Here is a 20,896-nt window from a genome sequence, read left to right as displayed (position 1 = left end):
CTCAGGCTGTCTTAGTTTGTGATGGGGACCTGTCCCTATTTGTGAGTCCCAGTGGTCTGGGCAAATACAAGCAACAGCCTAAAATAAATGGAAGGGAGTCATTAGCTTACAGGGACACAGGAGCTAGTGTCACCATGGTGACTAAGGACCTTGTGGACCCTAGCCAGATCATACTTGGGGAAACTTACCAAGTGACCAATGCAAGCAAGGTTAGTACTAACCATGGTCTAGCAGTTGTGGACTTCTCCTGGGGAGGGGTAACTGGCCTAAAGAAGGTTGTGGTGAGTGCAGACCTACCTGTGGAATGTTTGCTATGGAATGATTTGGAGGCCTCAGCATGGGCTGAGGTGGAGCTAACTACCCATGCAGCAATGTTGGGTATACCAGCAGAAGTATTTGCCCTGACAAGGTCAAAAGCAAAGCTGACAGGAACTGAACAGGCCTTGGATCCTGGAAGAATGGACCAAGGACCTTCCAAGAGGAGGAGTAGCAGGGGTAAGGCAGAGCCTTCCCCCCAGGAACAGTCTGTAGAGACTCTTTTAGCAGAAGAGGATCTATCTCCTGAAGAAGGAACTGCCCCAGATGAACTGGAACCTGGTCAGGTTGAGTTCTTGGGGGCAGGGGGACCTTCTAGGGCAGACTTGAGCCTGGAGCAGCAGAGCTGCCCCACTCTTGAACCCCTCAGACAGCAAGCTGCTGCTGAGGCCGCAGGGAATGCCAGTGGGACCCATAAGATATATTGGGATGATGGGCTCCTTTACTCTGAGGGTCGAGACCCCAAGCCTGGTGCAGCCAGGAGGTTGGCCATACCTCAGAAGTTTAGGGGTTTCCTACTCACACTGGCCCATGATATTCCCTTAGCAGGACACCTAGGCCAAAACAAGACTTGGGACATAATTGTCCCTTACTTTCATTGGCCACAGATGAGTGAGGACTGTAAGAGCTTTTGCAGCTCTTGAATTACCTGTCAAGCCAGTGGCAAGGCAGGCAAGTCCACAAAGGCCCCCCTGATACCATTGCCTGTGGTGGGGGTGCCCTTTGAACGGGTGGGGATTGATATAGTTGGTCCCCTGGACCCACCAACAGCATCTGGGCACAGGTTAATTCTGGTGGTAGTGGATCATGCCACCAGATACCCAGAAGCTATTCCCCTTAGGACCATCACAGCATCTGTAGTGGCAAGGGCCCTCCTGGGAATCTTTTCCAGGGTGGGTTTTCCTAAGGAGGTATTGTCTGACAGAGGTACAAACTTTATGAGTAGCTACCTCAAGGCAATGTGGAAGGAGTGTGGTGTCAACTAGAGGTTCACCACCCCTTACCATCCTCAATGCAATGGTCTTGTTGAGAGATTCAACAAGACCTTAAAGGGTATGATTGAAGGGCTCCCAGAAAAGCTTAGGCGAAAATGGGATGTTCTTCTGCCCTGCCTTCTCTTTGCATACAGGGAGGTGCCACAAAAGGGGGTTGGTTATAGCCCCTTTGAACTTTTGTTTGGCCATCCTGTTAGAGGACCACTCTGTCTAGTGAAGGAGGGATGGGAACAACCTCTCAAACCCCCTAAACAAGATATTGTGTACTATGTACTTGGTCTCCGCTCCCGGATGGCTGAGTATATGAAGAAGGCAACTTAAAACCTGGAGGCAAGTCAGGAATTACAGAAAGCCTGGCATGACCAAAAGGCTGTACTGGTGGTGTACCAGCCAGGACAGAAGGTATGGGTGCTGGAGCCAGTGGCCCCAGCAGCCCTCCAAGATAAATGGAGTGGGCCCCATACCATTTTGGAGAAGAAGGGAGAGGTCACCTATTTGGTGGACCTTGGCACTCCCAGAAGTCCCCAAAGGGTACTTCATGTTAATAGACTGAAAGCATATGTTGACAGGGCTTGCATGGGCTTGCTCATGGCAACAGATGTGGGACAGGAGGAAGAGAGTGACCCTCTCCCAGACCTGCTCTCTAACAACCCTGACGATGGGTCAGTTGATGGAGTAGCCTTGGCAGGCAGCCTCACTGACCAGCAGCAAGCAGACTGTAGACAAGTGCTTCAGTCTTACAGACACATGTTTTCCCTGACTCCAAGTCAGACACCCTGGTGCACTCATGAAGTGGACACTGGGGACAGTCTGCCTGTCAAGAATAAAATCTACAGGCAACCTGACCATGTCAGGGACTGCATAAGGACAGAAGTCCAAAAGATGTTGGAATTAGGAGTGATTGAGCCCTCAGAGAGCCCTTGGGCTAGCCCAGTAGTCCTTGTACCAAAACCTCACACCCAGGATGGTAAGAGAGAGATGAGGTTCTGTGTTGACTACAGGGGACTCAATGCAGTCACTAAGATTGATGCTCACCCAATTCCCAGAGCAGATGACCTTGTAGATAGATTGGCCTCAGCCAAGTATCTGAGCACATTTGATCTGACAGCTGGCTACTGGCACATAAGGTTAGCTGAGTCTGCAAAAGCCAAAACTGTATTTTCTACCCCTGGTGGGCACTATCAATTTATTGCAATGCCCTTTGGCCCTTTGGTTTGAAAAATGCACCTGCCACTTTTGAAAGGTTGGTGAACCAAGTCCTCTCAGGCCTGGAAGACTTTAGTGCAGCATATCTAGATGATATTGCTGTTTTCGCTGCACCTGGGAGGATCACCTGATCCACCTGAGGAAAGTTTTGGAAGCCCTGCAAAAGGCAGGACTCACTATCAAGGCTACTAAGTGCCAGATAGGGCAGAGTCAGGTTGTGTACCTGGGTCACCTTGTAGGTGGAGGCCAGGTTCAACCACTTCAGAGCAAAATCCAGACCATCATGGACTGGGTTGCTCCAACCACCCAGACTCGGATCCGAGCTTTCTTGGGCCTGACTGGTTATTATAGAAGGTTTGTAAAGGGATATGGATCCATTGTGACCCCCTTGAATGACCTAACCTCTAAGAGGATGCCCAAAAAGGTTCAGTGGACTGTCAGCTGTCAGAAAGCTTTTGATGACCTAAAACAGGCTATGTGCTCTGCTCCAGTGCTCCAAAGCCCCAACTACTCCAAAGAATTCATAGTTCAAACTGATGCTTCTGAGGTGGGGGTAGGTGCTGTATTATCACAACTGAATGAAGAGGGCCAGGATCAACCAGTAGCTTTTATTAGCAGAAGGTTGACCCCCAGAGAGAAATGTTGGTCATCTATAGAGAGGGAGGCCTTTGCTGTGGTCTGGGCCTTGAAGAAGCTGAGGCCATACTTGTTTGGCACTCACTTCCTTGTTCAAACAGACCATAAGCCCCTCCTATGGCTAAAACAGATGAAGGGTAAAAACCCCAAACTACTCAGGTGGTCCATTTCCCTACAGGGGATGGACTTTACAGTGGAACATAGACCTGGGAGCAACCATGCCAATGCAGATGGCCTCGCCAGATAGTTCCACTTAGAACATGAAGACTCAACTGGTCAAGGTTAGTTTAATGTCCCTGTGTTTGGGGGGGGGGGGGGTTATGTAGGAGAGTGGCATCGACTGCATAGTTGCCCCCAACTTTTTGCTGATGTTTTGACTGTTTTATGACTCTAGCCAGGCTGTGGCCCTGCTATCCAGGACCCCAGCCTATCTGCTTCTTCTCTAAACTGATGTGAGTACCTTAGGTACAACCCAATTGGATACTGAGGATACCCTGTCAGCCCTTGTAGATGGTACCCTAGGTACCCAGGGCATGGGTCCCTCAGAGGCCTACCAGGGCTGCAGCACTTATTGTGCCACCCTGGGACAGCCATACCAAATGACACCACCAGACCACTACTGTAGTCTTGGTAATGTGGTGCTTGCACCCTCTTACAGGGATACAGGTACCCTGTATCCCACCTATGTACAACACATGTATTCTCATTGGTCATCCCTCAAGCAGGCCTTGCTAATCCTACAAGGCAGGGTGCTGGGATATGTGTGAGGGGGGACCCCTACCTGAGTAGGGCCCCTCTGCAACCCTCGTAAAAATCATTGCTGGGTTGTTTGTAGAGTAGCCATACCATATACTCTTAACCGCATTATAAGTATATCGCGATAGCGTGATAACTTGAGAATGGCAACACAGAACCATATCGTGTTTGGTGTCAAACATGTAGGAATCAAACCCCCAGTCCAGCCATGGGCATTAGGGCATGATTCCCCCCTGCTAGAGGGGCGATAAGGGAAAAGCGGCAGAATTTAGACACCAATTTAAAAGTGCACACGTATCACAAAATGGATGCTACTCGCCACCCACACGACTCTGGCTGCCTGTTGCTGGGAAAACCCTAGCCTCAGCAGCTGGACAATAGGGATCCTGTTGCAGGGAGGTGCCAGCACCTTCCCAGACAGGCTATGTGGATTGGAACTGGGTGGGTGCACCATAGGATGCCTTTCAGAGTTGCACGTAGGCTGCTACAGCGCCTACATTCTGCATACACCGCCTGGAACCGGTTCAGGGACATTCTGCCCCTCGCAGGAAACACACAAAGGGGAGAGGGTGTAGCCACCCTTTCCCGCCTCAACTCTCATTGGCGGGCTCTGATCTGGACCCTCCCCAAATCTCTTGGATAAAGGCGAATACTGTGTCCCCAGAGCCTCAGATTAATCTTGGACTTCACAGACCTGACCTTCGACGAGCTGCTGCCCAGCTGACTGAAAAAATCTCTCTTGGGGTAAAGGAGTTACCCCCCTGCTTGGCAGGCACCTGAAACACTGCAAGTGACCCAGTTGGAACTTCGCTGCTCCTTCGGACATCGACGTCTCCTCTCAACCTTGAGATGGGTTTCCTAGCATCCCAGAGGCCAGTGAGTGTGCCCAGCAAGTCTGAGCACCATGGACCGCGTGGGTGCCGAGATCCCCAATACCCCAGGACACCGGCCACCTCTTGCGTAGCACACGACCCTGACCAGTGGGGAAGTTGTGCTTTGGCCCAATATTGAGCCAACCTCTCAGCAGCAACTGTGCCAAAGATCAGCACCCTAGCTCACTCCGGTGGCCCGTGGGCAGCCTTTTACGCACTCCAAATTGCTGCCTCCCGCGGTCCCTTGTCTCTCGACTTGTGGGCCCTAGCGGAGGTCAATCTTTACTTTTAAGAGTTCCCCTGGTTGCTCCAGGCCTGCTCTACAGTCTCCTCGAAGGAGACCTCGCGGGTCTGCACCAGTAGCTAATTTGTTCATCTTGCGTGGGTTGCGGTTGCCAAGACTTAGTGGATCCAATCCGGACACTAACACTGCAGCAACCCTCATCCTTCGTGGGACAGTCGCCCTCCAGAAGCTGGCCTTCCTTAAGGCCTCCCGGAGCCCGTGGCTGCAGATCCAAGCTACACCTTTTCCACTTGAAGCACCCGACATTGAAGGGCTCTTTTCCTTGAGCTCCCTGGTCACTGTGCCGTGACCCAGACTCTGTCCCCTCTGCTTTCAGGTTCTCCTCTACAAGATCTACAACTTCATTCTTCACGACATCATCAATGCTTTTGGCAAGCAGCAGTTTTGTACATTTTTCCATTGAAAATCAGCCTGGGACCCCACATCGAAAACGACCTATGCACCCGGATTCCCTGGGGCAGGTAAGAGTGGTACCTCAGTACTCTCGTGGTAGTGGGCTCCTCAAAAGCTTAACTCTAAGTTTGTAACTTTGAACTCCTGCTAGAAGTGTCTTTAATCTTTTAAAATCAAACCGCGACATTCTCCGTAGGCTTTAATAGAGATCCCGATAGCAGCTATTACCACTGCACGTGCCTCCCGTGGGTCCCCTTCCTCATCACTTGGGGTGGATTCTTAAGGGGCCAGCGATCCAAAATGCCCTAGGCATTGTCTGTATAATTGTCGTGGTTCTTATACCACTTTTCTAATATATGGTTTGGTCCCCCCCGGGGCTCTGTGATTCCAGTGCTATTTATTGTATCTATAAATGCTTGTTTGAATTGTAACTTTACCTCTAGCCTCATAAAGAGACTTGTGGGATTCTGTTTAGAATAAATACATATATATGTTATATATATACCTGTGTGGACTATTCTTTCATTTGGTCATTCAAGAGGTTATCTATGGTAAAACAATAAGCTTAACATTCCTTCGAGACTTAGCCTGAAGGCTGCTCTCCACAGCTACCACTAGGATAGCTTTCTTTAAAGGTTGTCTTTAACCTACCACCTTAAGAGTCGAATTGGACTGGTGCAAGGTGGCCACTATAACTAGTGACCAGCATATGCCAGGCCAACTTCTCACAGACATGTTCTGTGAGACCACATTTATGCCTTTTTGATAAGATTTCTGACTGAATGAAATTGCATTTAATGCTGTTATGCTATTATATGTCATTGCTTCATTAAAGCTCTTAGGTCCTATTTGAAAGTGAGAAATTGTGTGAGCTGTCAGCCATTTCTTTGGTTCACTAAGCTATTATCTTTACATTTGGCATGCTACACTGTAGACCACTTTCGATGCAAGAATGTAAACCATGGGACAGTCAGCTAGACTAAATAGTTCTTATTATGACACAGCTTTTGACTTGGTCAAGTTTCAAGTGTCTACTTTTCTGGACTAGTATTATAGATTGTGCATATTTAATGAGTATGTATATATTGTATATGGTTGTTATTTCAACTGAATCAAACACATTTTGGATCGGATTGTGAATCACTTCTCCTACAAACTTGAATGTTTCATTGACTTATCTGTATCCATGCATTTACTAGGTTGAAAATGTGTCAATGTGTTTGACCTGTAAATATACTTTATGTAGGGTCTTTATTGGATAGTTCACACCCTTATAAAAAGGAGACATGCTATACATTATGTACTGTTAAGGTTTTTACCTGTGGTAAGGGTACGATAACTGAATGGAGGGGTGGGAGGATGGGAGAGTTCATAGCAAATCAATCCACTAGAATGAAGTCGAGAAAAGAGTATAAGAGGCACAAACATTAAATATTACATTTATAATGGTCCATGGCAGAGCAGCAAAGGGTCTGCCAAACAAACACACAAAGAGCTGCTTGAGTATGCCAGCAGCTGCAACAATGCCCTACACCTACCCTCACCCATGCATGCAGCTAGCCTGCTGTAACGCATAGTTACAGAGTTAATAATCCATGCAGTGAATACTAATCCAGATACAGTGAATTAACAAATGACCAAGTCAAAACCTAATTCAGTCATTATTTAAGTCATATACAACATCAGTAAAATATTGTAACAAAAAATTCTTACATGTTCTGGATTTTCCAAGCTTAGAAGATAGTTCAAAGGGAATGGTTTTAACGGTTTGCCACAGAATTCACATAATGCGCTCAATGAGCACTCCACAAGTATCTATAAAAATGAAAAACATCGTAAGGGCATTAACCTACACAATGGAAGGAAACAATATTATCAGGTCAAGCTCAATGCCCATTGATTGGAAGTGAAAAGATTCTCACAATACTTCACAAATGTTGCTGTAAACATTTCTACCTCACTTTGGCTATGCTCCACACAACACTCAAAAATATTTGTGCTTTGTCTCATCTCTTACAAATGTTCTTATGTGCCCATAATCACACATCAAGGTCGGATGTCTGCTACCCTAAAAAAGCAGAGGTAACCTTTCTAATCAACAGGCAGATTAACAAATAGGCTTATCCCACCTCTAGCCAAATAACACAATGGTCATTCTTCCAACTTCTAGAAGCTTGGTTGCTAATGCAAACTATAACTTGGGCATAATGTTTGCAAGTCCAAAACATATCCATATTTCAATGTGCTGATGATACAAAGCTAGTCCTTAGAGTCCCCAAACTTGTTATCATAATCAACCTAAAGAAAACCCCTTAACAAGTTAGTTAACTGGATTAACTAATTTTCTTAAAGCTTCAACCCAAACCAAACCAAATTTCTTCTCCTCTCCTCCAAGGAGTTTGGACATCCGGCTTTTGGCATCTCCATCGCTGTCCCCTCTTCCAAATCTCAAATATTTATGTCTCTTTGATTTATCATAGAAAACACTGCTAAACTTGCTAAATCTTCTGCTACAAATGTTGATTTCTGAATTTACACATGTTTTTTAATTCCCTTCTCTCCAAACTCACTGGGATTTATGCCTCTATCTTCACTTGTGGGGAAAAATATCTATAAGTGAGTGGTGCGTTTTTTTGAATGTTAAGTAGCCACAACTAGACAAGATAAGGAAGGTGTACTGTGAACTGCAGGTTATGCTTTGACCATTAGTTTAAGTAGGTTAGCAACCTCATTATTAATGCAGGGCCTCATTTACAAACATTTTGCTGTGACTTACTCTTGGAGTACTTTTCTCACTCCAGAATTCCTGATGTGACTAGGTGTTCTCCAGGCTTATTCAGTACTAAAAGCAAGTTTACTAATAGACCTACTCATTACAAAATCTTTGTGAATGTGGCTCTGTAGGTCTTGGTTGCATATTAGTATGAGCTCCATCCAATTGCCTGGCATTATTAAATGCCTGCACTTAAGTTTCACATTATGTTGAAGCATTCAAAGTCTATTTATTTTTTCCATACCAAAACCTGCCACTTTTAACGAAGGGCATAATTGAACTATTGGTCCTACCTTTCTGGCGTTCTCTGAATACTAGTGAATGAAAATTTGCCTAGCTTGGGTACAGGTAAGTTTCAATTCTATTAAGAACAGGGAGGCGAGGATTATGCCTTCTTCCTTCGCTTTATTTTAACAGCAGCCATTTTAAAACACAACAAAACTACTTTTCCCATGAACACCAGGGAAAAAGAAAAAGTCAAAGTCCAAAAAGTCCTTCCTCTTTGTCTGTAGCCTGGTCCCAATGTGGTCCTTTCTCTCTGTTTACTCCTCCTCTTTCTTAGCATGAACACGCTTTTATCAAACTTCATGCGTCTTGCTTGGAACCATCATTCCCTGCAAATACAGTCAGCATCAGAAACCATTCCAACTATGATTAATTCATAAGCACCACCACTGAACAGACACAATCTTATACCCAAAACTTAACTCTAAAACACAACCTTACAATGAAACTGTATTCTTCACTTAATCATGAAACTAATTTACTTACACCAGAACGGGGAGTGTAGCGTCTGTAATGATCGCTGGGCGGGATAATCCTCGCCTCTGTGTCCTTAATAGAATTGAAACTTACCTGTACTCAAGCTAGGCAAGTTTTCATTCTATGTCAGGACAGGAGGCTCAGATTATGCCAGTTCAAAGCTTGTCCACTACCAACTGGACCACTTCCAACAATGGCTTAAACTAAAACCTCTTAAAGGCAGAGTGTGAGAACCAGTAGGCAGTGCGCTTAAGATTTTCCGGAAGCGCTCAAACCAAAAATCTTATGAGGCCATAGCCCCTCTAGCTGAGTGGGGTTCAAACACTTTAGTATCAATATCCATTTCCTGTATTACCCAGCAAACCCATCTGGCTAAGGTTAGAGAAGATACCGCTCTGTACGGTTTTCTTAATGTTAAGTTGTCTCTCGCCCAGGGCGGACCTCCTCAGTCAAAGCTTCGTAAGCTCTGAGGCATTGTACCACACACAGCTTGAGGAATTTCATGAATGCCAGGTATGAAATAATCATAGTACTGCACTTGGTCCTTTTACTGACCGTAAACGAAACCCCTTCTGGGAAAATGCTTCTGCCCAAGATATCCAGGGCTCTCATGTCTGACACGCGCCTGAAAGAAACAGACATAACAGCATAGTCAATTTTGCTGAAATCTCCTAGTGTAAAAAAGACTTTTTCGGTTGCCAGCATAAGAAAAGATTGAGCACCAGATTAACATCCCACAGGGTGGAATAACGCAGTTCCGGCGGAAGTGAAAGGCGAATGCCCCTAAGAAGTCTGCAGATAAATGGATGTTGCCCCACCGGAGCCCCATCAATGGGGGCATGGCCCGCAGAGATTGCCGAAAGGAATGCATTAATAGAGAGGTAAGCCAACTGTTTCTCTGCAAGACCCTCCTGGAAATTAAGGATCTGGACTACTTCTGCGTTCATGGGAGTGACACCCCGTCGCATACACCAACGGTGCCACCTGTTCCAGGAAGATCGGTACCTCTTGGTCATGCTGTCTGCTCATGCTCTGGATCAGGGGGCTCCAACCTTTTCCGCAATAAGAGCTACTTTTGTTCAATGGAAATCATCCTGAGCTAGTAATATTAGTGATGTAACAGTGACCACCCCATCCAAGATTGTTAGCAGTGATAACATCAGTGCATGAGGCATGGTTTCCAGCACTAATGTAAAACAAGCATTTGCAATGCAAAAGGTCCTGCATATGCAAGAGTTTAAGCTAGTCTGGATAGTAAAGACACAGCGTGTCCAACAAGGCCTGGGAGTGACCAGTTTTGCCTGAAATCCACCAGGCCTTCATCCACAATGCCCCTTCCACTACCAGAGAGTGTGGAATGAGATCCAGATTCAGCAGGATGTGAGGAAAGTGGGGGAGTCGGATTGGAGAATCCCAGGAAAATTCCAGAAGAACTGGAAACCACACTGGAGATCTCCAAACCGGAGTGATCAACACAATCTCTGCTTGCTGGTGGCTTACGTGGGCAGACACCCGCGTGATCATAATCGAGAAAGGCGGGAATGCGTAACCTCGTTCTTGATTCCAGTCCTGGAGAAGGGCATCTGTTGCTTCTGCCTGTGAATCTGGTCCCCAACTGAAAAACCTTGGTAACAGATGATCTAGACGCAACGCAAACAGATCGACCAAGAAGGGGCCCCACCACTCCGACAACTGGGAGAAAACTCAAGGGTTTTCGCACTCCACACTGCAGCCCCGACCCCTGCCGTCACCGGCGCTCCTGACATCAAACTCACTACCTGCAATGTGTGTGAGTTCAAGGACCCAACGATTCCCACACTGACCTCCAGAACCAAAGCCGGCCTTTCGAACCCACCGCGAGATCCTTGATGCCCTGCATTTCTAAAGGTACATTTTGTGGGTCTTCCAGACACAGTAGCTGGCCCTTGGTCAGCCAGAACTGTTGGATGTGTTTGTTCACGATGCCGCGATAGCCCCAGACAGAGCTATCAACTTCAAGAAACTGTTTTAAAGTCTATTTTTGCTTCATTGATATTTTTAAACAACTGTATGTTGGATCCTTATTGTTTTGGTCTTGTTTTACACAGATAAATAATGGCTATTTTTCTAAAACTAGTGTAGTGTCATTTTGTAGTGTTTTCAGATTATTACTGCATGTTATGTGTAAATGCTTTACACATTGCTTCTAAGATAAGTCTGACTGCTCATGCCAAGCAACAAAGGGGGTGAGCAGGGATTATTTTAGACGTGTAACTCCCTTATCCTGACTAGGAAGAAGTGTCCCTACTTGGACAGGGTAATAATCTGTCAACTAGAGATCCCCATTTCTAACACTGGTTGTCTGTGGTGCGGATAGGACTTGTATTTGCACTTGACCTACAGTGATTGGTGTACACTTCTGCCATATTGCAGACCACTACGTACCACATACTGTTTCCCTTTTTTGGTCTATTTTTGTACTTCCATCTTCTTGAACTTAATCTTCCTACTACATCATGCCGGAATCAATAGCATGATCAGTTGCATTCCTAGAAGTGGTTTTTGAGGAGGATGTGTTGAAAACTTGCGGGCCCAATTTCCATACACTGGTGTCTTGTAGGTGGCATGAGTGCCAATCGACCAACTGGTTCGCCTGACCCGGATGATATTCAGCCATGACTGAAGCCTGGATCTCCAGGCAGAAGTTCCAGAAATCTTTGGCTAGGTTTGCCAGGGCACGTGATCTTGTACCGCCCAGGTGATTGATGTACCCGACAGCAGAAATATTGTCCATCTTGAGAAGAGAGCTTGATTGCACCCAGTCTTTCATCCTGCACTAAACAATGAACGACCATGCCAGGAGCTCCTAGCCATTGATATGCAAGGACTGCTATTGTGTGGACCAACCTCCTCCTGTGGAAAAATCCCCGCATTTGGCACCCCAGCCAGAACGGCTGGCATCAGACTGAGAAGGACCCAAAGATGGACCTCCCATTCCGAGCCTCCATGTGGGTCAGCCACCAAACCATCTCCTTCTTTATCTTAGCTGTAAGCGGCACAGACTGTGAATACGTTGGTCCTTTCCTGAGATGGTGGGCTTTGAGATGCTGCATTGCCCGATAGTTAAAGGGGCCAGGAAAGATGGCCTGAATTGAGGAAGAGAGAAGTCCTACAAGGTGGGCTAGCTGGCACAGGGACATATGGGATTTTGCCAAGGTTTGATGCAGAACCTGCCTGACCTGTACCATTTTACGGGCTGGGAGGTTCAGGGTTGAGGAGATGGAGTCTATCGTGAATCCTAGAAAGGTCACACACTGAACTGGGATCAGAAGGGATTTATTTTCGTTTGTTGTGAATCCCAACCCTTGCAATAAGTTCACTGCTGTTTGCAAGTGCAGAGTCAGCTTCTTGGGACATTGAGCTAGGAAGAGCAAGTCGTCCAGATAGAATATCATCCTGATGCCTTGCTGTTAGACCTGGCATCTATTGGTGTGTTTCCCTTGTCTTTTTACTTTCTGACCGCCGGGCTTTGGTGATAAGCTGGACATCATTTTTGCTGGTTTAGTGTTTCTGCCCACTTTAATACTGCTGATCAGTACTAAATTGCAAGGGCTCCTGCTGTAAATTGTGTTTATAGATTGGTGTTTCCATGATTGGCTTATTTGATTTACTACTAAGTCCCTAGTACAGTTCACTGTGTGTGCCGAGGGTCTGTAAAGTTTGTGCCACCCACACAAGTAGCTTTTCTAAGGGTTTTCAGACTTGCCACTGCGGTGTCTGCATGCAGTTTTTACTGCCATGTCGACCTGGCAGGTTCACCCACTTGCCAGGCCCTAACATTCTCTTTTCTCACATATAAGACACCCCCAGGGTAGGCCCAGGTACATTTCACTGTTGAGAGGCTATCTTTCCCATAGGTTAACATGGGAGCTGCTTTGTAACACCTTGACAAATGTAAATGGCCAGGAGGAACTGATAGAAAAATGGAGCTTAGTATGCCTGAACTCAGGATTTAAATATACATCTTTTAGTAAAGATTATTTTGTATTGTGTGGTGTTTGAAAATGGCACTTTTAGAAAGTGAGTATTTTGTTGTCTAACCATCCATGTGCCTCTGCCTGTTTGTGTATTCGCTGTCTGGGCTTTAGACTGACCGGGGTTGGACTGTACATTCACAAACGACAGGGACCCAAAGAGGGTTGAGGTGTGTCCTGCCTATCCGGGGTGACTCATAGCCTAGTTGATGGGTCTGTCCTGCATCTAGAGTGGTGGGAGGAGTTGCAGCATGCACCTGAATGGACTGTGTCTGCCTTGTACAAGGTTGTCTCCCCCTCCTGTAGTCAACCTGGCTTGAGCAGGACAGAACAGGATTATGTGTGCCAGGAGAACTTTGTTTGTGGCCACAACACAGAACTTCAAAGGAAAATGAGGTATAAATATTGTGGCTCGACCCCAGGACTTTAGAACTCTTTTGGACCAAGGAACCTGCCAAGAAGAAGAACTGAAGCTGTGAGACGAGACTACCACTTTGCTGTGTTGGCCTGCAGTATCTGCTTTTGTCTTGGACAGAGAAAGGACTGGACTGAACTTCTTGCAACTTCTTTCGCAGTGTCTCCAAGGGCTTGAGGTAGAGTTGCCTCCTGTTCAAGAAGTCTCGGGAACAACAAAGAATTCAAGAGACTCTGGGTACCAACTTCTGGAATTGAGTGTTTCAGTTGCCACATAGGGAAGAGCAACCTGACGCTGCCCCCGATGCAGCTGACGGCTCCATGACCTGAAGGCACCACAGATGGCACTGCTGCACTTCGCATCGCAACCCTGCTCTCACCGATGATGTCATCCGACGCTGCCACGAGCTGCTGCTTGCACCATGACCTGTGGGCAAAGCCTTGCTTCACACCACCACCCTGGTAACCCCTGATGATGACGCAACTCCCTCACGACGCTGCTGCCTGCACTGTGACCTAAAGGCCCTGTGGAGGGCACTGCCGCACTTCAGACAGCAACCCTGATCTCGCCGACGCTGCCATCTGATGCCGCTACCGAGCTGCTGCTTGTACCCTGACCTGTGGGCACCAAATGCCGCACCGCCTTGCACCACAGCCCTGGTCTCACCAATGCCGGCGCTCCAAGCAGACATAGACACCGCTGCCTGCACCGTGGTTTGGGCGTACCACTCGTAAGTTACATGACACATTGCCCCGTCCCACACAGCAGTCTTGGCCCACTGACGCCAGCAACATCGCCGCTTGTACAGTGACCGGCACGCACTGCGACGAGCACCGCCCCACTTCGCACCACAGCCCTGACGTTATTGGGTGACCGTCACAGAGCCGCTACCTTCACCTCAACCTGAGGGCACTGCATACCACACCACACCACTTCACACCACAACCCTAACACCTGCGACGCCGGCACTCCTGACTTCAAACTCAAGGAGTTTGACCTACAACGTGTGTGACTTGAAGGGTCCAACCTTCGGAACCAGCTCACCCCGAGATCCTCGACGCCCTGCATTTCTAAAGGTACTGTTTTGAGGGTCTTTCCGACACTGTAGCTGGCCCCTGATGCCACGGTCAGCCAGCACTGTTGGATTTGTTTGTTCACGACACCGTGATAGCCCCGGACGGAGCTATAGATTTCAAGGAACTTTTTAAAGTATATTTTTGCTTCAATGATATTTTTAAATAGCTTTGTTGGATCCCTATCGTTTTGGTCTTGTTTTACACAGAAAAATATTAGCTATTTTTATAAAACTGGGGTAATTTTGTAGTGTTTTCACTGTATTACTGTGTGTTAGGTGTAAATGCTTTACCCATTGCCTCTGAGATAAGCCTGACTTCTCGTGCCAAGCTACCAAGGGGGTGAGCAGGGGTTATTTTAGACGTTTAACTCCCTTATTCTGACTATGAAGAAGGGTCCCTACTTGGACAGGGTAACAATCTGCCAACTAGAGACCCCCGTTTCTAACACTTGCGCTCTGAACTCCGCAGCTGGCCTGAGGGTCTTTGTGAAACACCATGGAGCCGAAGATAGCCGAAAGGCAGAGCGGTGAACTCGAAGACCCGGCTGCCCCACTTAAACAGAAGAAAACACCAGTGAGGGGGGAAGATCGAGACCGTGAGATATGCATCCTTCAGGTCCAACCGGACCATCCAATCAAGAGGTCTCGACACGTCCCTGAGCAGGTGGATATCTTCCATTTTGAAATGGCTGTATACCAAGTATTCAATGCAGTCCTTCAGGTGTATCATTGGCCTCTGACCCCCTACAGCTTTGTTGACCAGGAAAATGTTGCTGACAAAACCATTGGGGTGTTCCTCTGAGCAAAAAATTGCTCTTTTCTTGATGAGGGGGGAAACCTCCTCATCTATCAATTGTGCGTTGTGCTACAAAAATGAAATGGGACGGGACGGCCCACCTAGTGAGGGCAGCTATAGAACTCTACCTTGAAGCCCTGTACTTTCTGGAGCACCCATGAATCGCCGGTGATAGAAGTCCAAGCTGGGTGAAAGAACGCTATGCGACCCCCCACTTGCAGGCGAGAAGATGGCAGAACACTCAACTTTTCCAGAGGCTTTCGATTGACCTCTGTAGTCTCCACGGCCTCAAAACTTCAGTCCTGTTGTAGGGTAGATTGTGTTGAAGTGTGTGCTGTCCTGGTACCACCCACACCCAGAGCCTTGGCCCCTGTTAGGGTTGGGATAGGAGTAAGGGCCGGTGGAGCAGTCCCTGTCACGACTGGCCCCTTGACAAACCCTAGGGGTAAAGACCCTCCTAATGTTGGACTGGCCCTTGTCCAGGGAGGTGATTGTTGCCAAGAGCTTGCTAAGTTCTTTGACAAAGGTGTCTCCAAACAACACCCCTTGGGCCACAGCTCCAGACCCTGAAGAGGTGAGGTCTCCCAACTCCAGGTCCAACTTTATTAAAAGAGAGCGACACCACTCTGTAGAGAGCGCACAATTTGCATTCCTGAAGAATACGATGGCGCGCTGCGCTCACCCTGACAACACTTCCGGGGAGGTCAAAGATCCCGAGCCCTTAGCATCCTTGGCCATATCAAGGAGCTTGGTCATCAGACCGACCGCGTTCAGAAGCTTATCCTGGCAGGAATGCCAGGAGCAGTCAATACCCTTCATCTGGTCCATAACAAACTTCGCAAAAACGTTGCCATCTTTGGGTCAATATCTGGCATAGGGGCTACCTTGCCATTTAAGAAGGGGTGAGGGCATTCCGCCCGGAAGCGATTGCGAGCTTCCTTCTCCATGGGTCTGCACAGATGACTTGTCTCCTGGGACCCAGTCCCAGGAGACAAGGGTGGACCATGTCATCTGGGTTTAACATATCGGAAGCACTCGCCAGGGTGGAAGGGGGAGCAGTAAGCCACAGTCTAGAGGGGCCCACATCATCATCTGTAACCCCGGGGGAACCCCTTGTGTCCTCGTGCTCTGGGGTGGTGGTGAGTGGGGGGTCGGGGAACTCTCTGGGAGCCCGACTGTAGGAAGCTGGGTCTGTATATTCTGTACCAAAGAAAAGTATAGAGTGCACAGAGTCCAGGGAGTTTCCAGTGGTATATTACAGGCTAAATTAGACAAGTCCTAACAGCTCACCCTGTGGCAGTTTGGGGGAGCAGATAGGCTTATCAGGAGGGTGTGTTAAGCATTTATTGTATTCACTCAATGAAGACTGAAGACACACACTCAGAGACTGAATCGAGACCAAACTGGGGGAGCATAAAAAGGTATACATAAGTTTTATTTACTAGGACCAAGCAGGACTTGGCACAGGTAGGTAAAGCATACATGCAATCATAGACCTTTTCAGGAAAATGTGAATGGGAATGGATTTGTAATCGTTTAAAATGAGGTTACGTTTCTCTCATACAAGATAAAAGTTCACACAGACATTTTCTAGGAACAGAAAAGTCGTAACATTGGTTCCTATGGGAAGAAAAGTGTTAACGGTTCACAGGTAAGTAAACGATCTGTGGGTATGACTTTTGGGGGTTGGGACCAAGGTTGGGACCAAGGTTCCCAAAAGGTCCAGTTGGACACTCAAATTGCACCACCATTGGCACTGGGGTGGCCGGGTGCAGAGTACAGGGGCCCAATGTTAGCCAATGGGGCTAAGGGGGTCTTTGGTCAGGGGCTACGTACGAGCAGGCCACTTGGTTGAGGGAGCAAAGCTCCTGGGGTTAGAATCAGCACTGCAGGGGCCAACAAACAACACAGGAGCTGCATCACCAGCAGCACAGAGGTGGCCGGATGCAGTGTGCCAATAGGGTATCGGGAGCCAGATCGTTGGTTTGAGGAAAAGACTGCAGGCGTGGGCAAGGAGATTTCCTGGAGGCGACTACTGACTGGAGAGGTAAGTGGGGTTCTTTGAGGATGCCTGGATACCATCGGTTGGGCCACCTAAGGCCGTGGGGCGCCGGGTGTAGGGCTGTCTTTAGGTGTCGGATCTACTTACCAGCTCTGTTTGTGGTCAGGGGACCCTTCAGGTTGAGGCTGCAGGCATCGGCTCGAAGCTTGAGGAAGGTCGTGTTTCACCAGATCCCAGGTCAGGAACGCTGGTGGTGTTGAGCCACTAGAACCTGGGCTGTGGGCATCCGGTGCAGAGTGGTGCAGAACCATGGAGCCACCTGTATCAGGGTCCTGGTCTTGGAGTCTTTGTTGAGCAAATATGGTGCTCACGGAAGACAGAGTCTTTAAGTTGGGTGCAGGGCAGGTCCTCCGGGCTCTTGGGGGGCTGCTGGATATGACAGGGTTTCCGCTGTAGGCAGGTTGAAGTCAGAATAGGCCGTTAGGTCTGGGGCCAAGGCAGTGGTGTCATCTTGTTCTTGGGTCAGCAAAATTCTTTGGTTCTTCTTCTTTCTTCTTCGAATCTGAGGAGGCAAGGTTTGGGGTTGCCCCTAAGCACTAAATTTAGGGACATTATAGGGGTGTGCAAGTTGGGACCAATGGGTCCCTTCCTTGGGGTGAGTACACCTCCTATTAGGCCACCCTCCAGTGGGAAGGGGGCATTAGCCTCTCTCAAAATGGCTGTGTCCCCCATCTTCAAGATAGAGGGGACTGAGACGTGTGCTTCACCTCGCCTCTCCCACCTGAGGAGTGGGGTTGGCAAACATGGGCACACCTCTATTTCTCACTCGGTTTTCCCACCGGTTCTCCCGCTCAAGGTGGGGGTCAGAACCAGTGGAAGCCAGTTGCTGGTGGCAGCAAAAGGCAGGGACATCTTACAAAGGCGGCAGGCCTTTGAAGTTTCCCCTCCGTGGACCCAGCCCGTCCTGGGGGAGGAGGCATGACACCTCTCCCCAGGATGAGCTTTGTTTCTGGACCCAGAAAGCGGAAGCCATCTACCCAAGAGTCCAGACACCTGTCTGGTGGTGGCAAATGACAGGTAGCCATTCAAGAAACCACACCAGGGCTGGTCATTTTTCAGCGGGCATTTCTAAGATGCCCTATGAGTGTATTTTACATTAACTCCCAAACTGGCATCAGTGTAGGTTTAATGTGCTGAGATGAGACATTTGCTACCAAACTTCCCAGATTTCAGTAAAGCCATTATAGAGCTGACCAACTTCCAAGCAATATACTCTATATAGCTTTACTGCACTTAAAATGTCTAAGAATGGACTTAGACACTGAAGGGGGTATAGTGCTTTATGCATCTGTACCCTCACCTGTGGTCTAGTGAAACCTGCTAGAGGGTGACCGACCTTGGCCACAGGCAGTGGGTTACAGGCATGGCACACAGGGATGTGTGCCATGTTGACTCTTCACTTTCCTGTACACCAAAACACACAGCTTGCAATGGCAGTGTGTGGGTATTAAGGTACAGGGCCTCTAAGGGTGGCACAATAGGTGCTGCAATCCCTAGAGGCCTTCCCTGGTCACAGTGCCCTTGGGACCAATTGTACCTTTTACAAGGGGCTCACCTGTGGCCAGGGGTGTGTCAATTGTGGGTACAAAGGTACAGATTTGGGAAAGAACACAGGCCCTGGGAACTTGATTGGCAGGGACCCAGGGCACACCATGTGTCAGGCAAAAAGTGGGGGTAAACCATGCAAAAAGATTCACTTTCCTACACAACCCACCTTCCCAAATGATAGAGGATGAGACTAACCTTTGCCAAGAGAGTCATCATGGTCTAAGTGGAAAAATCTGGAAAGGGGCCGTTTGCATTGGCATGGGCAGTCCCAGGTCTATGTTCCACTGTGAAGTGCATTCCCTGTAGGGAGATGGACCACCTCAAATGTTTTGGATTTTCCTCTTTCATCTGCATTAGCAATCTGAGAGGTCTGTGGTCAGTTTAAACTAGGCAGTGAGTACCAAACAGGTATGGTCTCAACTTCTTCAGGGACCAAACCACAGCAAAGGCCTCCCTTTCAATTGCACACCAACACTGCTCCCTGGGGAGTAGCTTTCTGCTTATAAAAGAAACAGGTTGGTTTTGTCCATCATCATTAGTCTGGGATAGAACCTATCCATAGCTCAGAAGCATCAGTCTGCACAATGCACTGCTTGGAGTAATCTGGAGCTTTGAGGATAGATGCTGATCACATTGTCTCTTTTAGGGTGTCAAATGCCTTTTGGCAACAAACTGTCCAATTCACTTTCTTGGGCATCTTGTTGAAGGTGAGGTCTGTGAGAGGTGTCACAATGGAGCCATACCCCTTCACAAACCTCCTGTAATACCCAGGCAAGCCAGGGAATGCCCGACTTGGTTCTGGGTAGTTAGAGATTCCAAATCCAGAATTGTATGGATTTTGGGCTTGAGTAATTGAACTTGACGACCACCAGTGCTTAATTTGGGCCGGAGCATTCCGGTGCTGAGCACCGGCACTTAATTGGTTTCCGGTGCTCGGCACCGGCACCCAATTGTCAAGACCACACTTAGGGCAGTCTGCCAGAAGGTGGCGCTGCTCATGTAATTTAGAGATTAGCAGTATAACAGTGTTTAGGAAAACAATATACAATAAAAAAATACTAATACCTGCCTCCTCAGCCATTCCTTTAGCTTTGGGGACCTGGAATAATCTGAAGTGTCGCATTCACATGCGAGAGAGATGGTCAGTAGTTGTTTTGGCAGCGGTGACCGGGGCGATGGGTGGTGCAAGCTGCAGTGGCCTCCTGGTCAGAGCCCTGGCAATTCATATTTTACAAATTAAGCACTGGCGACCACCCACAAGATGGCCCAAGAATATAACAGTTCCCTTCCCTATGTGGCTTTTGGATGCCTTGATAGTTAGGCCTGCAGTTTGCAAGGCCTGCAAAACTTTCCCCAGGTGGACCAGGTGATCCTGCCAGGAAGAGCTAAATAAAGCAATATCATCAAGATAAGCTGCACTAAAGCCTAGCAACCCATCAAGGACTTGCTTCACCAACCTTTGGAAGGTGGCAGGGACATTCTTTAGCCCAAAGGGTAAACTGGAAGTGCCTATAAAGTGTGGAGATTGCTGTCTTTTCTTTTGCCCCAGGGGTCATGTCAATCTGCCAGTACCCTGCAGTTAAGTCAAAGGTACTTCGAAATTTGGCAGCCCCTAACTTATCTATCAATTCATCAGCTCTGGGGATGTGGTGTGCATCTGTCTTGGTGACAGCACTGAGGCCACTGTAGTCCACACAAAATTCATTCTTCGCTTTCCACCATGTGGATAAGTTTTGGGGATAAGGACCACTGGGCTGGCCCAGGGGCTTTCAGAAGGTTCAATGATCCCCACTCCAGCATCTTGCTAACCTCAGCGTTGATGCTTTCCTTAACTTGGTCAGACTGGCAATAGATTTTGTATTTGACACGCAAGCTGTCTGTAGTGTCCACATTATCGGTACACCAGTGTGTCTGACTAGGGGTTAACCCCTGCCATGCGTCGGACAGCTGGGAGCTGTCCGACGCACCAGTTCTC

General features: G+C 47.9%; 1 protein-coding gene across 1 annotated transcript in view; it reads right to left on the bottom strand.

The window, feature by feature from the left end:
* ERICH6 (glutamate rich 6) overlaps positions 1–20,896 on the bottom strand; it is a 399,063-nt gene that overhangs the window by 197,850 nt on the left and 180,317 nt on the right. The window contains exon 6 of the mRNA XM_085634907.1: positions 7,191–7,292. Within this exon, the coding sequence (XP_085491033.1) occupies positions 7,191–7,292 (102 nt within the window). The remainder of the gene's footprint in view (positions 1–7,190; positions 7,293–20,896) is intronic.

The sequence above is a fragment of the Triturus cristatus genome, chromosome 11 (assembly GCF_964204655.1).
Source record: "Triturus cristatus chromosome 11, aTriCri1.1, whole genome shotgun sequence".
Classification (NCBI taxonomy): Eukaryota; Metazoa; Chordata; class Amphibia; order Caudata; family Salamandridae; genus Triturus; species Triturus cristatus.
Note: the sequence above shows the minus strand (reverse complement) of the source record. Positions and strands in the feature narration are given on the sequence as shown.